Genomic DNA, 17,750 nt, shown 5'->3' on the forward strand with positions numbered 1-17,750 from the left:
GCTGTTTTTTAGTTTTAGTTTAAAAAAAGCTATAGCTAGTCCAGTCCCGTTTTGGCACAACACACGTTATCTTATCAGTGTGACCATGTAATAATATTATGCTCCTTAGACATCAGTCTAAATTTCCTTATCTCAAATGTATTTGATGTGTGGGAGTGTCTTAGTACTTCAAGATATTCCTATGGATGTTTCTTTTTTGCATAAGCAGGTTTGTTTTTTTGTTTTTTTTTACTATACAAACAAATAACAGCAAAAAAGTAATTAGTAACAGAAGAAAAACGGAAATCGCTAGTTTAAGTCTTTAATTTAAACACTTGTTTGGGGCTGTAACAAGCAGACCTTTGTGGTGGTCCAGCTGAATTTCATCCAAGTCTGAGTTGTTGTGACAGCAGAGCACAAACCTGGCATTTTTCCACCTAATTAATCAGCATGTGCTGCTGGTTAGCTATTAAGGAAACATGTAGGCTTCTGTTCTGCTGTCTGAATTTATGTGCTTCTCACAGCCTTGTTTTTAGCTGCACTTTTAGTTGTAATTTTTTCACTTTTTCTTGATCTCAGCCTTTCTCAGACATGTCGGAGCTGGCCCCCAGCTCTCATAGAGCCCAGCGACTATAAAATGCACATGAAGGATTTTAGTCTGAAGCACGTGGCTTGCATTTTTAAGCAGTCTCATTGTTTTACCTCATCTTTATTCTGTAGCAGTGCATATAACTGTTACAAAAAGTTTTTTTTTCTCCAAAAAAGCCCTCTAGACTAATTATTGTGAATTATTGTTAATTACCATATTAAATACGTGAAAAGCTTTCAAATTTAGTTTCTTTTGTCTCTCCGTCTCTGTCAGTGTGCATGACAAACTGCCCGACCCTCATTGTGACAGTTGGACTTCCAGCCCGAGGGAAAACCTACATTTCAAAGAAGCTCACACGCTACTTAAACTGGATAGGCGTGCCAACGAAAGGTGGGAGCCACTTCCTTAAAATCATGCATAAAGTGAAAACCAACATTGCTCTGTGTAAACATGACAGTCGTCTCCTCTCAACAGAGTTCAATGTTGGCCAGTACCGGAGGGAGTGCCTGAAAATCTACAAATCCTTTGAGTTTTTCCGTCCAGACAATGAAGAAGGCCTAAAAATCAGACGGTGAGTCTGCACATGGTTTCCTGGATGTCATGCAAAGTTTCATTCCACCAGACTTCACCCATGTGTTGAAGAGAGGAGAGCTCAGCTGTGAAATTACCTGCTGGGTTGATCGGTCAGATTGAAAACCTGGTAGCTTTCAGCTATTGTTGGCACAATAGCCAACAATTGTTGTTGGCTATTGTGCCAACAACAATTGGCACAAGACTCATGACTCAACAAGATAATGACTCAACAAGACAATGACAAGACTACAGCTTGGTTTTATGTATAAAATAATACATTTTTCTTTCACGATGTAAAAAAGAATGCAACAAAGACTGACCACAAAGCCTAGAGTCATCCCAGTACAAATCTGAAATGTAAAAATCTCTCTCATGTCTTTCCACAGTCAGTGCGCTTTGTCAGCTCTTAATGATGTACGGCAGTACCTGAGCGTCGAAGGAGGACAGGTTGCAGTGAGTCCTTGATTCTGTCCCTGACGTCTGCTGTAAGCTTAGAACACATAAGCACATAGAACGGCTGCATAACGCTTGTTTTTCCATGTTGTTTCAGGTCTTTGATGCCACTAATACAACAAGAGACAGAAGAAGGACCATCATCATGTTTGCTGAGCAGAATGGATACAGGGTATGTTTAAAGCAAGATGGTACTCTCTTTTTCTTTTTTAAAAATTTGGATTGGCGACCTCAAAGTTAGCTGTATTTTCTGGTCATTTCAGGTATTTTTCGTGGAGTCTGTGTGTGAAGACCCAGAGGTCATTGCCCAAAATATAGTGGTAAGCTTTGTCTCCTTTCATTGAATCCAGTAGAATCAAAACAGGACTTTTAAAGTTTCTGATATACCTCCCCAAACATTGGCTGCTGAGTCCAAAATAAAAATCAAGAGAAAATTTAGCTTTAAAATTCATCAGAACTGAGTTGCAGACATAGACTTTATATGAAAGATGGATGTAGCTGCTGTAGCGTCACCAGTTGGTTAGTGAAGTCCAGTTTTGAAGCTTCGTGTTGAGCTTTTTAGAGTGCTGCTGTCTTAGTGTTTTTGAAAACACACATCATGATCGGGGTGTGGATGGGACTCAGAAAACAAGGATGCTCGTCTGAATGGTTGTTTAGTTGTTGCGAATGAGTCTTGAACCTAGCTTAGACTTTAAACTAATTACAAAGGAGTTCACTGAGGTTGCAGACCAAGACAGAGAGAGTCAGCATGAGGCAGCAAACTTCCCCTTCCTGGTTTCGTCTGCTCACATCCTCTCCTTGTGTTTCCTCTTTGTAGCAAGTTAAGCTGGGAAACCCAGACTACATTGACTGCAACTCAGATGAGGCCATCAAGGACTTCATGAAGAGAATAAAGTGTTATGAGTCATCCTACCAGCCTCTGGATGAGGTTCTCGACAGGTGACCACATACAAAACATGAAAGCGCTGGATTTTTAGCTGGATTTCTTGCAACATGAGTTAAACATTAGGTTTGATGTATGTAGATGTTGAATAGTAGGCTCTGACACAGGGATGCAGTTCTTCTTTCAGTGGAAACAAATGGAGCTAGATTTATTAAATTTTTTTGCATTTTGCACATTTTACCTCCATCTTGTATCTAGGCTTGTTTTGCTTCTTTTCACAATGGAGTGGGTTTCTGTCTTTATCAGCTGCACATCTGCTAGTTAGGTCATAGCTGCAGTTACATGAGAGGGTCAAATTTTAGGATAGCCCTACCCTCTCACAGTGTGCACCCATCAGTAGAGTGGATGAAATCAGGTCAAGCTCACTGGTGATTAACAGAATGTCTCGTTTCAGGGATCTGTCCTACATAAAGATAATGGACGTGGGCCGTCGTTACCTGGTGAACCGTGTCGTTGACCACGTCCAAAGCCGAATTGTCTACTACTTGATGAACATCCACATCACACCGCGCTCCATCTACCTCTGTCGCCACGGTGAGAGCGACCTCAACATCAAGGGACGCATCGGAGGAGACTCGGGCTTGTCTGACAGAGGAAAAGAGGTCAGTGTTTGCGCATGTAGAGAAAATATGGCAGCACATACGTTTCAAATCACCGAGTTGATCTAATGCATCCTTCTGTGGTGCTCTCTTGCTGTCCAGTTTGCCAAACGTCTGAGGAATTTCCTCCAGGAGCAAAACATCAAAAATCTTAAAGTGTGGACGAGCCAGATGAAGAGGACAATCCAGACCGCGGAGATCCTTGGAGTGTCGTACGAACAGTGGAAATCTCTCAATGAAATTGACGCTGTATGTCCACCTCAAGTTTTCCTTACTTCTGTGCAAAAGCCTCTGTGGAAACATTTGCGTAAATGCTGAACATGTTTCCTCCTCTCTTTCCACAGGGCGTGTGTGAGGAGATGATGTACGAGGAAATCCAAGAGCGTTACCCTCTGGAGTTTGCCCTGAGAGACCAAGACAAATACCGGTACCGCTATCCGAAAGGAGAGGTGAGCATAAAACTTATTCTTTAAGGATTTTTTAGTTGTTTTTTGGTTGTTTGAGTTTTAAAAACAGTTGAGAGTGTGACTGATCTGCGAACCTCATTCAGTCATATGAAGACCTGGTTCAGCGGCTGGAGCCTGTGATCATGGAGTTGGAGAGACAGGAGAACGTTTTGGTGATTTGTCACCAGGCAGTCTTGCGCTGTCTTCTTGCATATTTCCTGGACAAGACTGCAGGTAAGAAGGACTCAAAGTAGGCAGTTTGAAGTTTTTTTACTTTACCATCAGAGTATGCTTTTTAAAGTCTGAAACTTACTATAGCTTTCTGTCACCACAGATGAGTTGCCTTATCTTAAGTGCCCTTTGCACACGGTACTGAAGTTGACACCAGTGGCTTATGGTAAGTTCTGTAAATTAAAAAGCTTCTAACACGTTCACAGTTATACATGAGTCCTTAAATTCTATTCTTGTTGTATCATTGGAAACAAAATTTTAGCTTGTATTAACTTGTATCAAAAGTAGTTAGATGTAAACTTTAAGATACATATTGTGAAAATGTTTATCAAAATAAAACGCCTGAGATATTAAAAATGGCTTGCCAGTGGGCGTGAACATAATATTATATTTATTTAGTATATTTAAAAAGGAACATTTCTGTATTATAAGTAACTACTGTTTGCTCTTACGCAGGATGTGAAGTGGAGTCTTTCTGTTTAAGCGTGGATGCTGTAAACACACAAAGAGACAGACCAGAGGTAGGTGTCACCAGCAGCACTCAGAGCTTTGACCTCACTGCATTTTTACCCTGTGACCCACAACTCAGTCAGGAGGCTCCCTCACACTGTATACATAGGAACCACGACAACAAATAATATTCAACGAAACAAATAATACTCAGGCAACATTATTACAAATGTTTAGATTCTCTAAGCTGCAGACTCAGTGGTGTTTCACACTCTTTAGAGAAAAGAATTAATATAAAAATAGAATTTAAAGTTTGGGTTAGTCTGTGTGCAGATTCAGTATAAGGTGTTAGGGTTTAGAATAAAGTTGTGTCTGTATGTATTGCTGATGCTCATTTCACAATACAAACAGGGGTCTGAGGGATCTGAATGGAGAATCCAGAGAATTGATCTGTCAGTAGGCTGTAATTTTGTATCTGCTGATATCTAATCTCAGAGCACAGGTTACCGTGGCGATATCCTGCTCAGAACCAGCCTATTCATTTATGTCCTTTGTAAAGGATATTTGTTTTTGGTCTATATCTTTTGATTTATTTGAGCTATGCTAATAAATCCTGACGTACTAAACCGAGGACATCCTGGGCTTTCCATTGATATCTCTGTTCAGGGCTCGCAGTCGGGCTACCAAAATCTATCTCTGCCCTGCCCGTCGGGCTGTCGTAGGAAGGAAAAATATATGTCAATGCTTTTGCATTCTTTCGGAAATGTAGCTGGGTAATTATGTCATTGGCATCGGTGAGCCACTGTCAATATGTGACATATTGAAATCACGTTTGAATTTGCGCTTGTTTTTTGCTTTCACTTTGCAATCGCGCGAACTGTGTATAGAGAGCGACAGTACTGATTGGTGAGTCACGATAATTTGCGCACCAATTCCTCTGACATCGTCTTATCAATCGTTAGCTTACTATGCAAACATGACAAGTGAAATCTCCCGCAGCAAGCTTAAACATGTGAGAGGTTGATCGCGCAGAGAATTGCTGAGCGTTATGTGAGTGCATGTGTAAAAGCAGCAGGATATATATTTTAGTTCTGCTGAGCCAACTAAGACAGGTCAGGGTGAAGAAGTGACAGCCAAAGAAAAGCTTACCACAAAATGGAAAAGTTATGACAAATCAGACTATAAGGCAAAAAGAAGGTGCAGCTTTATGGTTTCATGGAAAAAATAATTTCTGTGGCTGCAAAATGACGAGCTAAATAACCAGGGCTGCACATAAGTGGTTCGCAGGTGCGCATTCGCTGTCAAAATAAAAAACGCGCACAAGATAAGCGTGTTTGCGTACATAAGATTTTCTGGAGGAGGACAGACATTTGTTTAGAACTCTTAAAGATGTTGAAGAAGCTCCTTTAAGCAATTACTTTGGTGTTCCTCCACCTCCAAAGAAATGTCAGAAGGAGTCCGAACCACAAAAGAAGCGCGTATTCTCGGAAAAGTGGTTGCAGGAGGTGAGCTGGCTTCAAACAAATGATGAACACAGAGATTTGGTGCAGAATGTGCCGTGAAAATCCCAGTCTAGCGGACCAGGGATTTTGAAATTTTGTGAGCCCTGCTGCTTTTAGCTCCAAAACTTCAATGGGAAGAAGAATTTTTCCTCGGTTCTCAGGAGGATGTATCCGGTAAGAAGTAAACCGCCTTCGTAGTAGAGAAAACCAGGGTTAACTAGTCCTGTTTCGTCTCTCGAGAGGCACAACACCTATTCCAACATTTACTGTAGCTCTCACTCCTGAGCAGGCCTAGCAGTCAGTACTAATCCGTCTGTTTCTTCTTCACACAGCGATTGTAAACTTTCAGTCACACGTTCACTGTCCATCCTCCAGTGATCCCTGACAGCAATCAAAACAACTGAAGTCACTTATTATTGACATTTCTACCTCTTTTCTCATCAGCTATGACTTTGATTTTTTCCTCAGGTTTGCCATCCAAGAGCTGCATGCTCAGATGGCTGTTTTAGGATAAATAAATGTGTGCACTCATGAACATGTACCAATAGCTTTGTGTTAGGTTGTGGTTGTGTGAGACGTTGTGTTTGCAGTTAGGCAGGTGGTTGATAGTGTCAGAGTGAGTAAAGGGTATATGTATGCTAGTCAAACCAAAAAAAAAGAACAGAAATTGCACGTTTTATGCTGTGAAGTACATTTTTAACTTTGTTTTAAATCTATTTTCTCAGCACATGATGTTTTCAGTTCTGGTTGATGTGTAAATTTACTGAACACAAGTGAACTCGTACACCTCAGCATTGATTCTGTTTACTGCAGTGGTCTCACTGACTGAAGTCGACCCATCCTGTGTTATTGTCTTAAGTTTAAATATGTAGCATATGTGTGAATACAATGAGGAAAAATAACAGTGCACTCCGTCAGTGTTTTTAAGTTGTTTTAATGGCATTTCAAAAATTAATTTATTTCTGATTGTGGCTGATTTGTATTTACATTCATTATTTATAGACATGTATTTTATGCATAATGTAGCTTGTTTTCTTAACTATGTGATGGAGACTGTTGCTTTAAATCTCAACATTGTTGCTGCTTCTAAAATGATTCACAGTTTCACTATTGCGATCTAGGCTTTGTGTCTGTGCTACCAAAGTGAACATGTCGAACCTCCAATAGAACCAATAAGTTGTTTTACAAAAAAATCAGCATTAAATGTTAACTTGCTGCTGGATACAAAAAGACTGATTTAATTGAATGTAACATCATTTCTTCTCAACTGTGTGTGTGTTCACACTGAACGCGATAGAGGCGGCCAAAGCGTCAGGTTTACATGTAAAGTCAATGTAGAAGCGTCGCTGAAACGCGCGTCAGTGTACCGCGTCTGGTGCGTTTGACTCGCAAATAAAACCACGCGCGTCAGTTTTTGTGTTGCATTTTGTGCATACGCGCGTATTGCGTCAACCGCTCGAGTTGGAGAAATCTGAACTCCAGCATCAAATCGCGCCGCGACAACCAGTCAGGAGCCTGATTACGTGGCTCTGACCTAGATCAAAGGGGCAGATCCAGCCAAAGCATTTCATTCTTCATTCAATATGGAGGAAGGGCTAATCAACGCCGTAGCAAACAACCCGGAGCTGTACGACACTATCTGCTTTCTGTACCGAGACAGGAATATAAAGGACCGAGCTTGGAGTAAGATATGTGAAGAGATCGGGCAACCTGGTAAGTTCATTCATTTGTCTTTTGAAATTTTTCACTGACCCGGGAAAGCCGCACAAAGCTAGCAAGCCACCGCTATTTTCCCACTGATGTACAAATACCGTTCTGCTTTTATGCTTGTTGTCATATAGGAATATATTTTGTTTATTAATAAACAGCAAACAGTGGTCCCACTGTTCATCCGTCACTGCTTCGCTTTTTCGCTGATTTTTTATTGCACTGTACAGCAGCCTGATTGACAAATCTCCTCCGTGTTGTGTTTCCTGCGCTTGCCAAATTTATAATGTTTGGTTTTGATAACCATCACGTCCAATAGAAAAAACAGCACAAAAACACTCATAACTATGACCTTCATTCGGAAATGGACACCTGCACCACGAGGGAAAAAGGTGCACGAAAGTGGCAGGCAGATAAAGACAAAACGCTGCATAATAATACTTTTACGTTTTTGCAGTCTACAAAGGTTTGCACTTTGAGAATCAACTTGTGAGAACTGTGAGTAATGTTCATGTGTGTGGGGAAAAAAGTGTATGAAGTGCGTTGCGTGGCCAGGAGCTAGTTATTCTGAGAACCCCTGCTGAAATAAATGAGGGACCACTGTATATACTTTCTCTATGATTATTGTATTCAACCTGTTAACATTTAATATTGTCTTGATAGAACCAACTGATTCTGCAGCAGAGCATCCCCTGTTGCTTCTCCTGGCTCCCCAGTCCCTCAGCTCCTGCTGCTGCACCCACAGGTATACAATTGTAGCATCAGATGTACAGCAAGCACTGATAGCTTTGTACTCGTTGGGATTCCTTTGTGATCACCTTTACTAAATATCTACAACTACAATGTTGAAATTAAAATCTAGTAGCAGCCTTCTCATTTCTTTGTGTTTTGTGCTGTGTTTTACAGGCCCACAGAGGAGGACAGCTCCGAGGCAGATGAGGGACGGGTCCCAGGACGGTCCATCGGTGATGGAGCTGGCCATCCTGGTGTCCCTGAAGAGGCCACACCAGTCTCCAATTGAGCATTTCCTCCTCAGCCTTGTTCCTGCTCTGGAGAGCAGCTGGGTCTTTTTTTATTCCTGCCTCTCTGTAAATACTTATATTTTATATATTTGTGTTTAATGTTTTTCTGTGTGAGAATTTTAATATTATTTCAAATAAATTTTTATAATGACTAATGTCTCAGTTCTACTACACAGCAAATGTTGGCACCCGACTTGACACATGTAGAATTTATTTCATATTATACTAATGACAAAATATACTAATACAGTGGGATGCAAAAGTTTGGGCAACATTGTTAATAGCCTTTATTTTCCTGTATAAATCGTTGGTTGTTACAATAAAAAATGTCAGTTAAATATATCATACAGGAGACACACACAGTGATATTTGAGAAGTGAAAAGAAGTACTGGATTTACAATAAGTGTGCAGCAATTGTTTAAACAAAATCAAGCAGGTGCATAAATTTGGGCACCACAAAAAAAGAAATGGAATAAATATTTAGTGTATATCAATGTGTGTGTCTCCTATATGATATATGGGTGCCTTTGTCTGGACGTGCTTCCCATCCAGAGCTCCACAGCAGAGAGGGAAGTTCCAGCGCTCCTGGAATCCCTCTGTGACGGACCGCCAGTCTCCAGTTGAAGGCACAGCCATGAAGTCGTCCACTAGACAGTCCCAGATGGCCGTTGCAACCTGGGGGGTGATCTGGCACACCGTGGACACACCGACTCTGAAACTGAACGCGATGGTCCTGCAGGAGTCCCCGGTGACAAGGAACCTGGACAAAATTGTTCAAAATTAGTATTATGTGTACTGCAGTTACAAAATACATTATTCAAATTCCAAAATACTTTTGTGATGTCAGATTTAAATTACAAAACATAAATCTTACATAAAACATTTTGTAATTATAAGGATAATTACATAATAGATGTCAGATGTTTTAAGATGGCGCCGAGTATGGCAGGCTCGTCGCGAGCTCCCCCAAGCAACAGCTGTTTTTTGTGTTTAATTTTCCTTTTCCACTATTTTTTCACGAGTAGCACATGTCTCCTTGTGTACGACCAACAAACCTTACTGGACATAAAAGACAGACTTTCTCATCACTTTCCGGAGTTCAAGTTTTGCAACACAGACCCTCCGTTTGCAGACCCCCGATTCATCTCACCTGAGACGCCTTTGTTCTCTGACCCTGGAGGCCACAAACGCCGAAGCAGAGGGAGAAGATCTGGCGTTCTAGTTTGACTGAGACGGCGCACTAACAGACCACCATTACCCAGTTTATTACTGGCTAATGTGCTTCTCTTGAGAACAAGCTGTGCAAGCTTCGGGCACGGATCTCATTCCAGTGAGAGATGCGGGACTGCTGCATGATCTCCCTCACAGAAACCTGGCTATCGGACAAGGTACCGGACTCCGCAATACAACTACCGGGGTTCTCTGTGCACCGCGCGGACAGGTCACAGGATCTTACTGGGAAAAGCAGAGGCAGTGGTGTGTGTTTCATGATCAACAACAGCTGGTGTGATTATGCGAACGTGCACCCGGTCAAATCCTTCTGCTCACCGGACCCAGAGTACCTGATGATTAAGTGCTGGCCATTCTGGCTACCGAGGGAATTTACAGCAGTGATTATTATGGCTGTTTACATTCCCCCACAAGCCGACACTGACCAAGCACTCAGGGAACTGTACAGCACGATCAGCAGTGAGGAAACCGCACACCCAGAGGCGGCGTTTATCACGACCGGGGACTTTAACAAAGGAAACCTGAAGAAAGTTTCACCAAAACTCCACCAACACATTCATTTCAACACTCGTGGAGACCGGCTACTTGACCACTGCTACACCTCTTTCCAGGATGCGTACAAAGCCCTCCCCCGCGCTCCATTTGGCCAATCAGATCACCGCTCCATCCTGCTCCTGCCCGCCTACAGGCAGAAGCTGAAACAGGAAGCTCCAACCCTGAGGGCGGTGCACAGTTGGTCGGACCAATCGGAGTTATTGCTGCGGGACTGTTTTGATCACGCGGACTGGGAAATGTTTCACGTGGCTGCTAAAGACATCGATGAGTACACAGACTCAGTCTGCGGATTCATCAGGAAATGCGTGGAAGATGTCATCCCATCCAGAACAGTTAAATCCTTCCCAAATCAAAAACCCTGGATTAACAGAGATGTTCGCACGGAGCACCGCTTTTGCCTCCGCGAACACATCGGACTACAAACATGCACATTACTTTAGAGGGAAAACCAGCACACCGCAGACCATGGCCTCTCTGTGTGAGGATCTAAACGTATTCTATGCTAGATTCGACACAGCGAACACCATGAGACTGGACAGTGTGTGCACCGCGGATGAAGTCAGTGCGCGCACTGTGTCTGAGGAGGATGTGCAGAAGTGCTTCAGGAAGGTGAACGCACGCAAAGCTACTGGTCCGGACGGGATTCCCGGCCGCGTCCTCAAGTCATGCGCGGCTCAGCTGGCTGGAATGTTTACACACATCTTCAACCTTTCCCTCTCTCTTCTCTGTAGTCCCAGCCTGCTTCAAAATGGCCACCATTGTCCCTGTACCCAAATCCTCCACCATCTCCTCATTGAACGACTGGCGACCTCTAGCCCTGACCCCCATCGTGAGCAAATGCTTCGAGAAGCTGGTCAGGGACTTCGTTTGCTCTTCACTACCCGACTCACTGGACCCTCTACAGTTCGTATACCACCACAACAGGTCCACTGATGATGCCATAGCCCTGACACTACATACTGCCCTGTCACACCTGGAGAAGAGAGACACGTATGTGAGAATGCTGTTTGTAGACTACAGCTCAGCATTCAATACCATCGTTCCCTCGAAGCTGGACAGGAAACTGCAGGATCTAGGACTGAGCAGCTCCCTCTGCAGCTGGATCCTTAGCTTCCTGTCTGACAGACGCCAAGTGGTCAGGCTGGGCAGCATCACCTTATCCCCTATCACACTGAACACTGGTGCTCCACAGGGGTGTGTACTGAGCCCTCTCCCGTACTCACTCTACACCTACGACTGCACGGCCACTAGCAACTCCAACATCATTGTGAAGTTTGCAGACGACACTACAGTGGTGGATCTTATCACCAACGGTGATGAGATGGCTTACAGGGACGAGGTCAGCGCCCTGACCCACTGGTGTCAAGACAACCATCTCACCCTCAACGTCGCAAAGACAAAGGAGTTGATAGTGGACTTCCGGAGGTGCAGAGAAGCACACACCCCCATCACCATCAACGGTGCTGCTGTGGAGAGAGTGAGCAGCTTCCGGTTCCTCGGTGTACATCTGGCGGAGGATCTTACGCGGTCAGTACACATAAACAAAACAGTGAAGAAGGCGCAGTAGCGCCTCTTCTTTCTCAGGAGACTGAAAAGATTTGGCATGAGCCCCTGCATCCTCAGGACCTTCTATCGCTGTGCCATTGAGAGCATCCTCACTGGATGCATCACCACCTGGTATGGCAACAGCACCGCTTACAACCGCAAAGCTCTCCAGAGAGTAGTGCGGTGCTCTGAACTGATAATTGGAGGTGAGCTTCCCTCCCTCCAAGACATCTACAGGAAGCGGTGCCTGAGGAAAGCGGGAAAGATCATCAAGGACTCCAGTCACCCCAGCCATAAACTGTTCAGACTACTTCCATCAGGAAGGAGGTTCTGCAGAATCCGGTCCCGTACCAGCAGACTGAGAGACAGCTTTTTCCACCAGGCCATCAGACTGCTGAACACTTCATAGACACCTCACCTTCACTACTGGAACTTCAACATTATGCACTCCACACTGTATATAAATGCCACTTGTTTTGCACATGTTCAACTACCAACCTCTGTATATTTTATATATTTTATTTTATTGTTTACTCTGTTTAATTTGTAAAATATGTATACACACACACGCATGTAGAAAAACATATTTAGTATACACATCCAGTAATGCATACACTCTTATATTGTACATATATTTATTACTCTCAGATTTAGCCATTCTTATATTTTGCTTGTTTTATGTTATTGTATTTTTTTTGCACACCTGTTGCTTGTGAAGCTCGCACACAAGAATTTCACTCGCATGTACTGTACCAGTGTACCTGCACATGTGATGTGACAATAAAAGTGATTTGATAATATATATTAGATATAATATAAAACAGTCAGTTGTGTTTTGTTTTAACTTTACCATATCATAATTTGATTGGTAGCAACTTTTACCACTACAGTGTGCCAATCACTCAAAATTCCTAAACATGTCAATCAGGTAGGAATGAAGTAAGACATTAATAGAAATAAAGAGTTGTATGTTGACATGTAGCCCTTTCCTTGCTTGAATCATTGTTAATATTTTTGAAAAATTAACCTGTGATAAGACAGCTTATCAAGATAGAATATGCTAGATAGAACCATATAACTAAAGATGAACCAAACTGTTCAGTTTTATCTAGCTCTCAGTTTTAAGAAAGGCTGGTGACCCCTGTTATAGAGTCTGACAGCTGCGAGGATTATATACAAATATTCAACTATCCCAGAATTAAACCAGGTCTAAATAAAAAAAAAAGAAAGGAGTGAGTATTACTACAAAGATTAACCCACAGTGGTCCTCATACCACAGTTTGATATCAGCAAACACTGATAACAGCATAAATCGAACTAAATCGGGATTTGATGAGACCTTTTGTGTATCACTAGAAATATTATAAACAGTCGTCTCCATACCACAGTTTGCTATCAGTAAACACCGACAGCATTCACTGTTAGCATACCACATCCATGTTAGCAGTGTATAAACGATAGTTTAGCATATATTAGCACAGGTATCAATAAAGGACTACCGTATTAAACACTTTTACTAACCGCATGCAGATGGACAGGCACTCTGCAGGTGGGATTGAGCACCTGTAGTTGGTGTCGGTACCAGCGGTACCACCTGTAGACGGTGGTACCGCTGAAAGCCACGGTCGTCCAGGCGCAGCTCCTGGAGCAAATGGTGAAACTCACCAAACTGCTCACGCCTTTGGAGGACCTGATGGACCCAGGTACGGCGAGGACGTCCTTAACGCCGCCTCTTCTTCTTCTTCTTTGTGTTTAACGGCGGTTGGCAACCAACGTAAAGGAGCATTACCGCCTCCTACTGTTCCGGAGTATGGGTCAGACAGTGAGTTTACAATCTGTGTACAAAAAAACAAAACAAAACAAAAACGAAACGAAACAAAACGAACAAACAAAAACCTACACTCTTTCATAAACACCTATATCCTTCAGAAACCCCACCAGTTCCCTCACCTGTGCCCTACTACCCTCCAACACACTCTTCAGATTAAATTCCCCAATTCCCTGCTCCTTCAATCTATTCTGCAGAACTTTCCTCTTCACATCATAACCCTTGCACCGCAGTATTACATGCTCTACTGTCTCCTCCTCCTCCTGGCACACTCCACAAAGCCCCGTCTCATGTCTCCCCGTCTCCTATCATCTGTAGTGTTTTATTTAATGCACAATGTCCCAGTCTAAGCCTGGTAATGACCACCTCTTCTCTCCTATTACCCCCTATACAACCTACACTCTGCCACCTCCTTCTTAAGATGATACAATTGCCTGCCCTTACTCCCTGAATCCCACCGCTTCTGCCACTCCTGAACAACCTGCCTCCAAACAATACCTTTTGCTTCAGATCCGCTGCTTTTAATTTCCATCTCAGTCCTATTTTTAGTCAACGCTCTTTTTGCCAACCTATCCACCTTTTCATTTCCACTGATTCCTACATAAGCTGGCACCCAAAGAAAGTGAATATTGCCACCACAACACCTTATTCTGCTTATAGTCTCCAGAATAGTATACAGCATGCCCTGCCTTGTCTTCGAACAAAATGATTGTAGACTTGAAAGAACAGCTGCCGAGTCAGAACATACTACCACCTGTCTGATTTTTGAACACTCTACCCATTTCAATGCTACCAAAATTGCTACCATTTCAACCGTGTACACTGCCAGTCCATCCGAAGAGCGTCTGTTAATTTCAATATTTTTTGACGGAACTGCTATTCCAAACCCTGTACATCCAGTCCCTGGACTTTTAACACCATCCGTGAACACATGAATACACTCAGGGTATTCATTCAAGCTGTGAAAATAAAATGCTGAAACAAGATCGACTCTTCCTTTCAATTTTCTCTTCAGATCCAGCAAGTACCAGTCCACAGGAGGGGTCTCCAATAACCATGGAGGAACCACAGAGAACACTACTGCAGGACATATTTTCATACACATGACACTCCTTAGCCCACTGATTCCCCACCTTTCCAAAATGATCCTTCTGACTTCTTCCATACTCCCAGCATTCCAAAAGTACCTCCTCTGTGGGATGTGCGTCACCATGACCACCAAGATGAACCCAGTAATTCACCAATACTTGCTTCCTCCTAAGATCTAGGGGCATTTCTCCCATCTCCACCTGTAGGACACTGACTGGAGACGTTTTAAAAGCTCCACAGCACACTCTAAGGCAGACGTTCCCAAAGTGTGGGGCCCGCCCCCTGGGGGGGGCGCAGAGCCATTGCAGGGGGGGCGCGGCATGAAAAGGGAAAAAAAAAAAAAAAACAACGCTTGGACCCTGCTAGCACGGGCGCCCACACAAAGGCAAAGCAGGAGATGAAGCATAGCTGAATATGTTTCCAAACCAACTTCATTCTAAGCCAAAGACTAGAAAATATGGTGAAGCATATCTTCCCTTTGGTTTCACCTGCACAAGTGCCGAGGTAGGTCTCCTTGCAGGATTGGTTTTCCCTTCGTTGGGAACAGCGCTGGGCTGTTTAAATCATGGATAAACAGTATCCCACATTCTTGATTTGTAGTTCACAAACACTTGTTGTAATGACTAACTACTCCTGACATTTTGGAGATGTTAGCTCTTTATACAGTAAAGTTACAGTGGGATACAAATAACATCAGGCTGATCCTGCCACAATTTGTTCCCCGGTTCAAATCATGGACAAACAGCGTCCAACAGTTGTTTATGTCTTTGAACCCATTTTGCACAGGGATTTTTTGAAAAATGTATTGATAGCAATGTTGAATATTATTACACAGAAAAAAAACAACTACATGTAAAATAATTACACCGTGAGGCCTCTGCCTTTGTAAATGGAGGGACAGTAACTGCATGTATATGTAAGCCTGTAAAACCTGCAGATCGTCAGATTAACAGTATTTCGTCTCTACCTGCCATTCTGCAATTCATCTCATGTAAGCAATAACGTGCACACAGCGTGACGTGAAAAAAGGCACATACCTTTGACATTGCATGACGAACTCTGTATTCCTCATCCAGTAAACGCAAAAAAGGAGTTTTAAAAAAATCTCCGTTCTCGGTGATTCGAAACGCCGTTTACGTGTGGACGAAACAGCTGCGTTTTCAAAAATACCCGTGTAGGTGTGGACGTAGCGTAAAAGAGTTAGTAGTTTATTTTCTTACTACCTGTAATTTATTGCAGATTACTTGTATTTGCTTAATTGTTTACTAAATGTTTGAGGTGTGAAATAAACCGCAATGGAGCAAAATATGGGTGTGTGTGGTTGGAGGATGTGTTCGTGCGTGCGTGCGTGCGTGCGTGCGTGCGTGCGCGAGGGGGGGGCGCGAACATTTTTCTTGTAAAACAAGGGGGGCCCAGCAAAAAAAGTTTGGGAACCACTGCTCTAAGGGCTTCCGATTGCAGAACATCCAAACGTCTCAACACAGAAGGAGCTGCTCAACCATATGCCACACACCCATAATCAAAGACCGATCTAATTAATGCCTGGTAAAGTCTTTTCAAAGCAGAAGAGCTCGCTCCCCAACCCCTCCCAGCTACACACCTCATAACAATAACTTTTTTGCATTTGGTTTCAATCTGGTCAATATGCTCCCTCCATGTCAGTCTTGAATCAAACACAACACCTATGTACTTAAAAGAGCTCACTTTCCCAATTACCTTGTCATACAGTTTCAATGTCAAAGTCTCACTCACATTTCTTTTGGTAAAGAACATCATTTTTGTTTTTTCCACCGAAAACCTTAATCCCCAGTCAAATCCCCACTCAAACACCATATTTACAGCCTCCTGAACCCTGACCACTAGGTGCTCAATATTTCTTTCTTTTTTCCATAACACATCATCATCAGCAAACAAAGACCTCCCAATTCCCTCAGGAACATCAGAAAAAACATCATTGATCATTATAACAAAAAGCAGGGGACTAATCGCACTGCCCTGTGGCGTTCCATTCTCAACCATGCACTGACTAGAACTTGTACACCCAATTCGCACTTGGATCTTCCTACCAGATAAAAAGTCTTGGATCCAATTGAATGTCCTGCCACCAATACCCAACTTATGCAACTTGATTAAAAGCCCATCCCTCCACAACATATCATATGCCTTTCCTATGTCAAAAAACACTGCCAAAACAGACTCTTTATTGGCCTGCGCTTTCCTAACAACATTCTCAAGTCTAATAATAGCATCCGTTGTGTTCCGACCTGTCCTGAAACCACTTTGGTAATTGGTTAAAGCCCCTTTTCTTTCCAGCTCAAAGGACAGTCTTGCCATTATCATACATTCCATTAACTTGCACACATTTGATGTAAGAGCGATTGGTCTGTAGCTATCTGGTTTAGATGGATCCTTCCCGTGTTTTCTTATTGGCACAATAACAGCCTCCTTCCAAGTACTTGGGAGCTCACCCTTAATCCAAACTGTGTTAACCAAACACAGCAGTTCATTAAGCGCTTTCGTACCAAGGTTCTTCAACATTAAATAACAAATTTGATCCTTTTCCGGGGCTGTGGGCTTTGTTTTTTGAAGTGCTCTCACCATTTCCTCCCAAGAAAACGCCGCATCCAAACTACTGCCTATGTGCGCCTTTCTTACTAGAGCCTCCGAATACCGTGTTTTAATTTGGCACATTCTGTCTTTTCCCAACACTGATATGTTATCAGAGCTAGGAATCAGCAAAAGTTTTCACGATAACCTCCACTTTTTCCTGAGCTGTTACAAAGTTCTGTTGGCCTGAAGATAGAACTGGGTAATCCCATTCCCGCCGGTCACCTCCCATTCTTCTGACCATGCCCCAAACCTCCCCCACTGGAGTGGTTCTTCCTATTTTAGAACAGAACAACCTCCAACTGCTCCGCTTTGCTTGTCTCACTGTTCTCCTGACCACTGCCACTGCTTTTCTGTATGCAATCAGAGCTTGTATGTTAAGGGTTCTTTGGAGAAATTTA

At 42.9% G+C, this 17,750-nt stretch overlaps 1 protein-coding gene across 7 annotated transcripts in view; it reads left to right on the top strand.

The window, feature by feature from the left end:
• pfkfb4b (6-phosphofructo-2-kinase/fructose-2,6-biphosphatase 4b) overlaps positions 1-17,750 on the top strand; it is a 33,089-nt gene that overhangs the window by 6,866 nt on the left and 8,473 nt on the right. For 2 of the 7 annotated variants that reach the window (XM_085159207.1, XM_085159210.1), the window contains exons 2-13: positions 842-958; positions 1,043-1,139; positions 1,528-1,594; positions 1,692-1,766; positions 1,858-1,914; positions 2,412-2,533; positions 2,932-3,139; positions 3,239-3,385; positions 3,481-3,585; positions 3,687-3,816; positions 3,917-3,979; positions 4,270-4,334. In XM_085159207.1, the coding sequence (XP_085015333.1) occupies positions 842-958; positions 1,043-1,139; positions 1,528-1,594; positions 1,692-1,766; positions 1,858-1,914; positions 2,412-2,533; positions 2,932-3,139; positions 3,239-3,385; positions 3,481-3,585; positions 3,687-3,816; positions 3,917-3,979; positions 4,270-4,334 (1,253 nt within the window). Of the gene's footprint in view, positions 1-841; positions 959-1,042; positions 1,140-1,527; positions 1,595-1,691; positions 1,767-1,857; positions 1,915-2,411; positions 2,534-2,931; positions 3,140-3,238; positions 3,386-3,480; positions 3,586-3,686; positions 3,817-3,916; positions 3,980-4,269; positions 6,427-9,047; positions 10,729-13,355; positions 13,529-17,750 lie in introns of those variants that run through there. The other 5 variants (XM_085159205.1, XM_085159208.1, XR_014874054.1 and 2 more) reach the window with 4 other exon arrangements.

Source organism: Neolamprologus multifasciatus, chromosome 5 (genome assembly GCF_963576455.1).
Source record: "Neolamprologus multifasciatus chromosome 5, fNeoMul1.2, whole genome shotgun sequence".
Taxonomy (NCBI): domain Eukaryota; kingdom Metazoa; phylum Chordata; class Actinopteri; order Cichliformes; family Cichlidae; genus Neolamprologus; species Neolamprologus multifasciatus.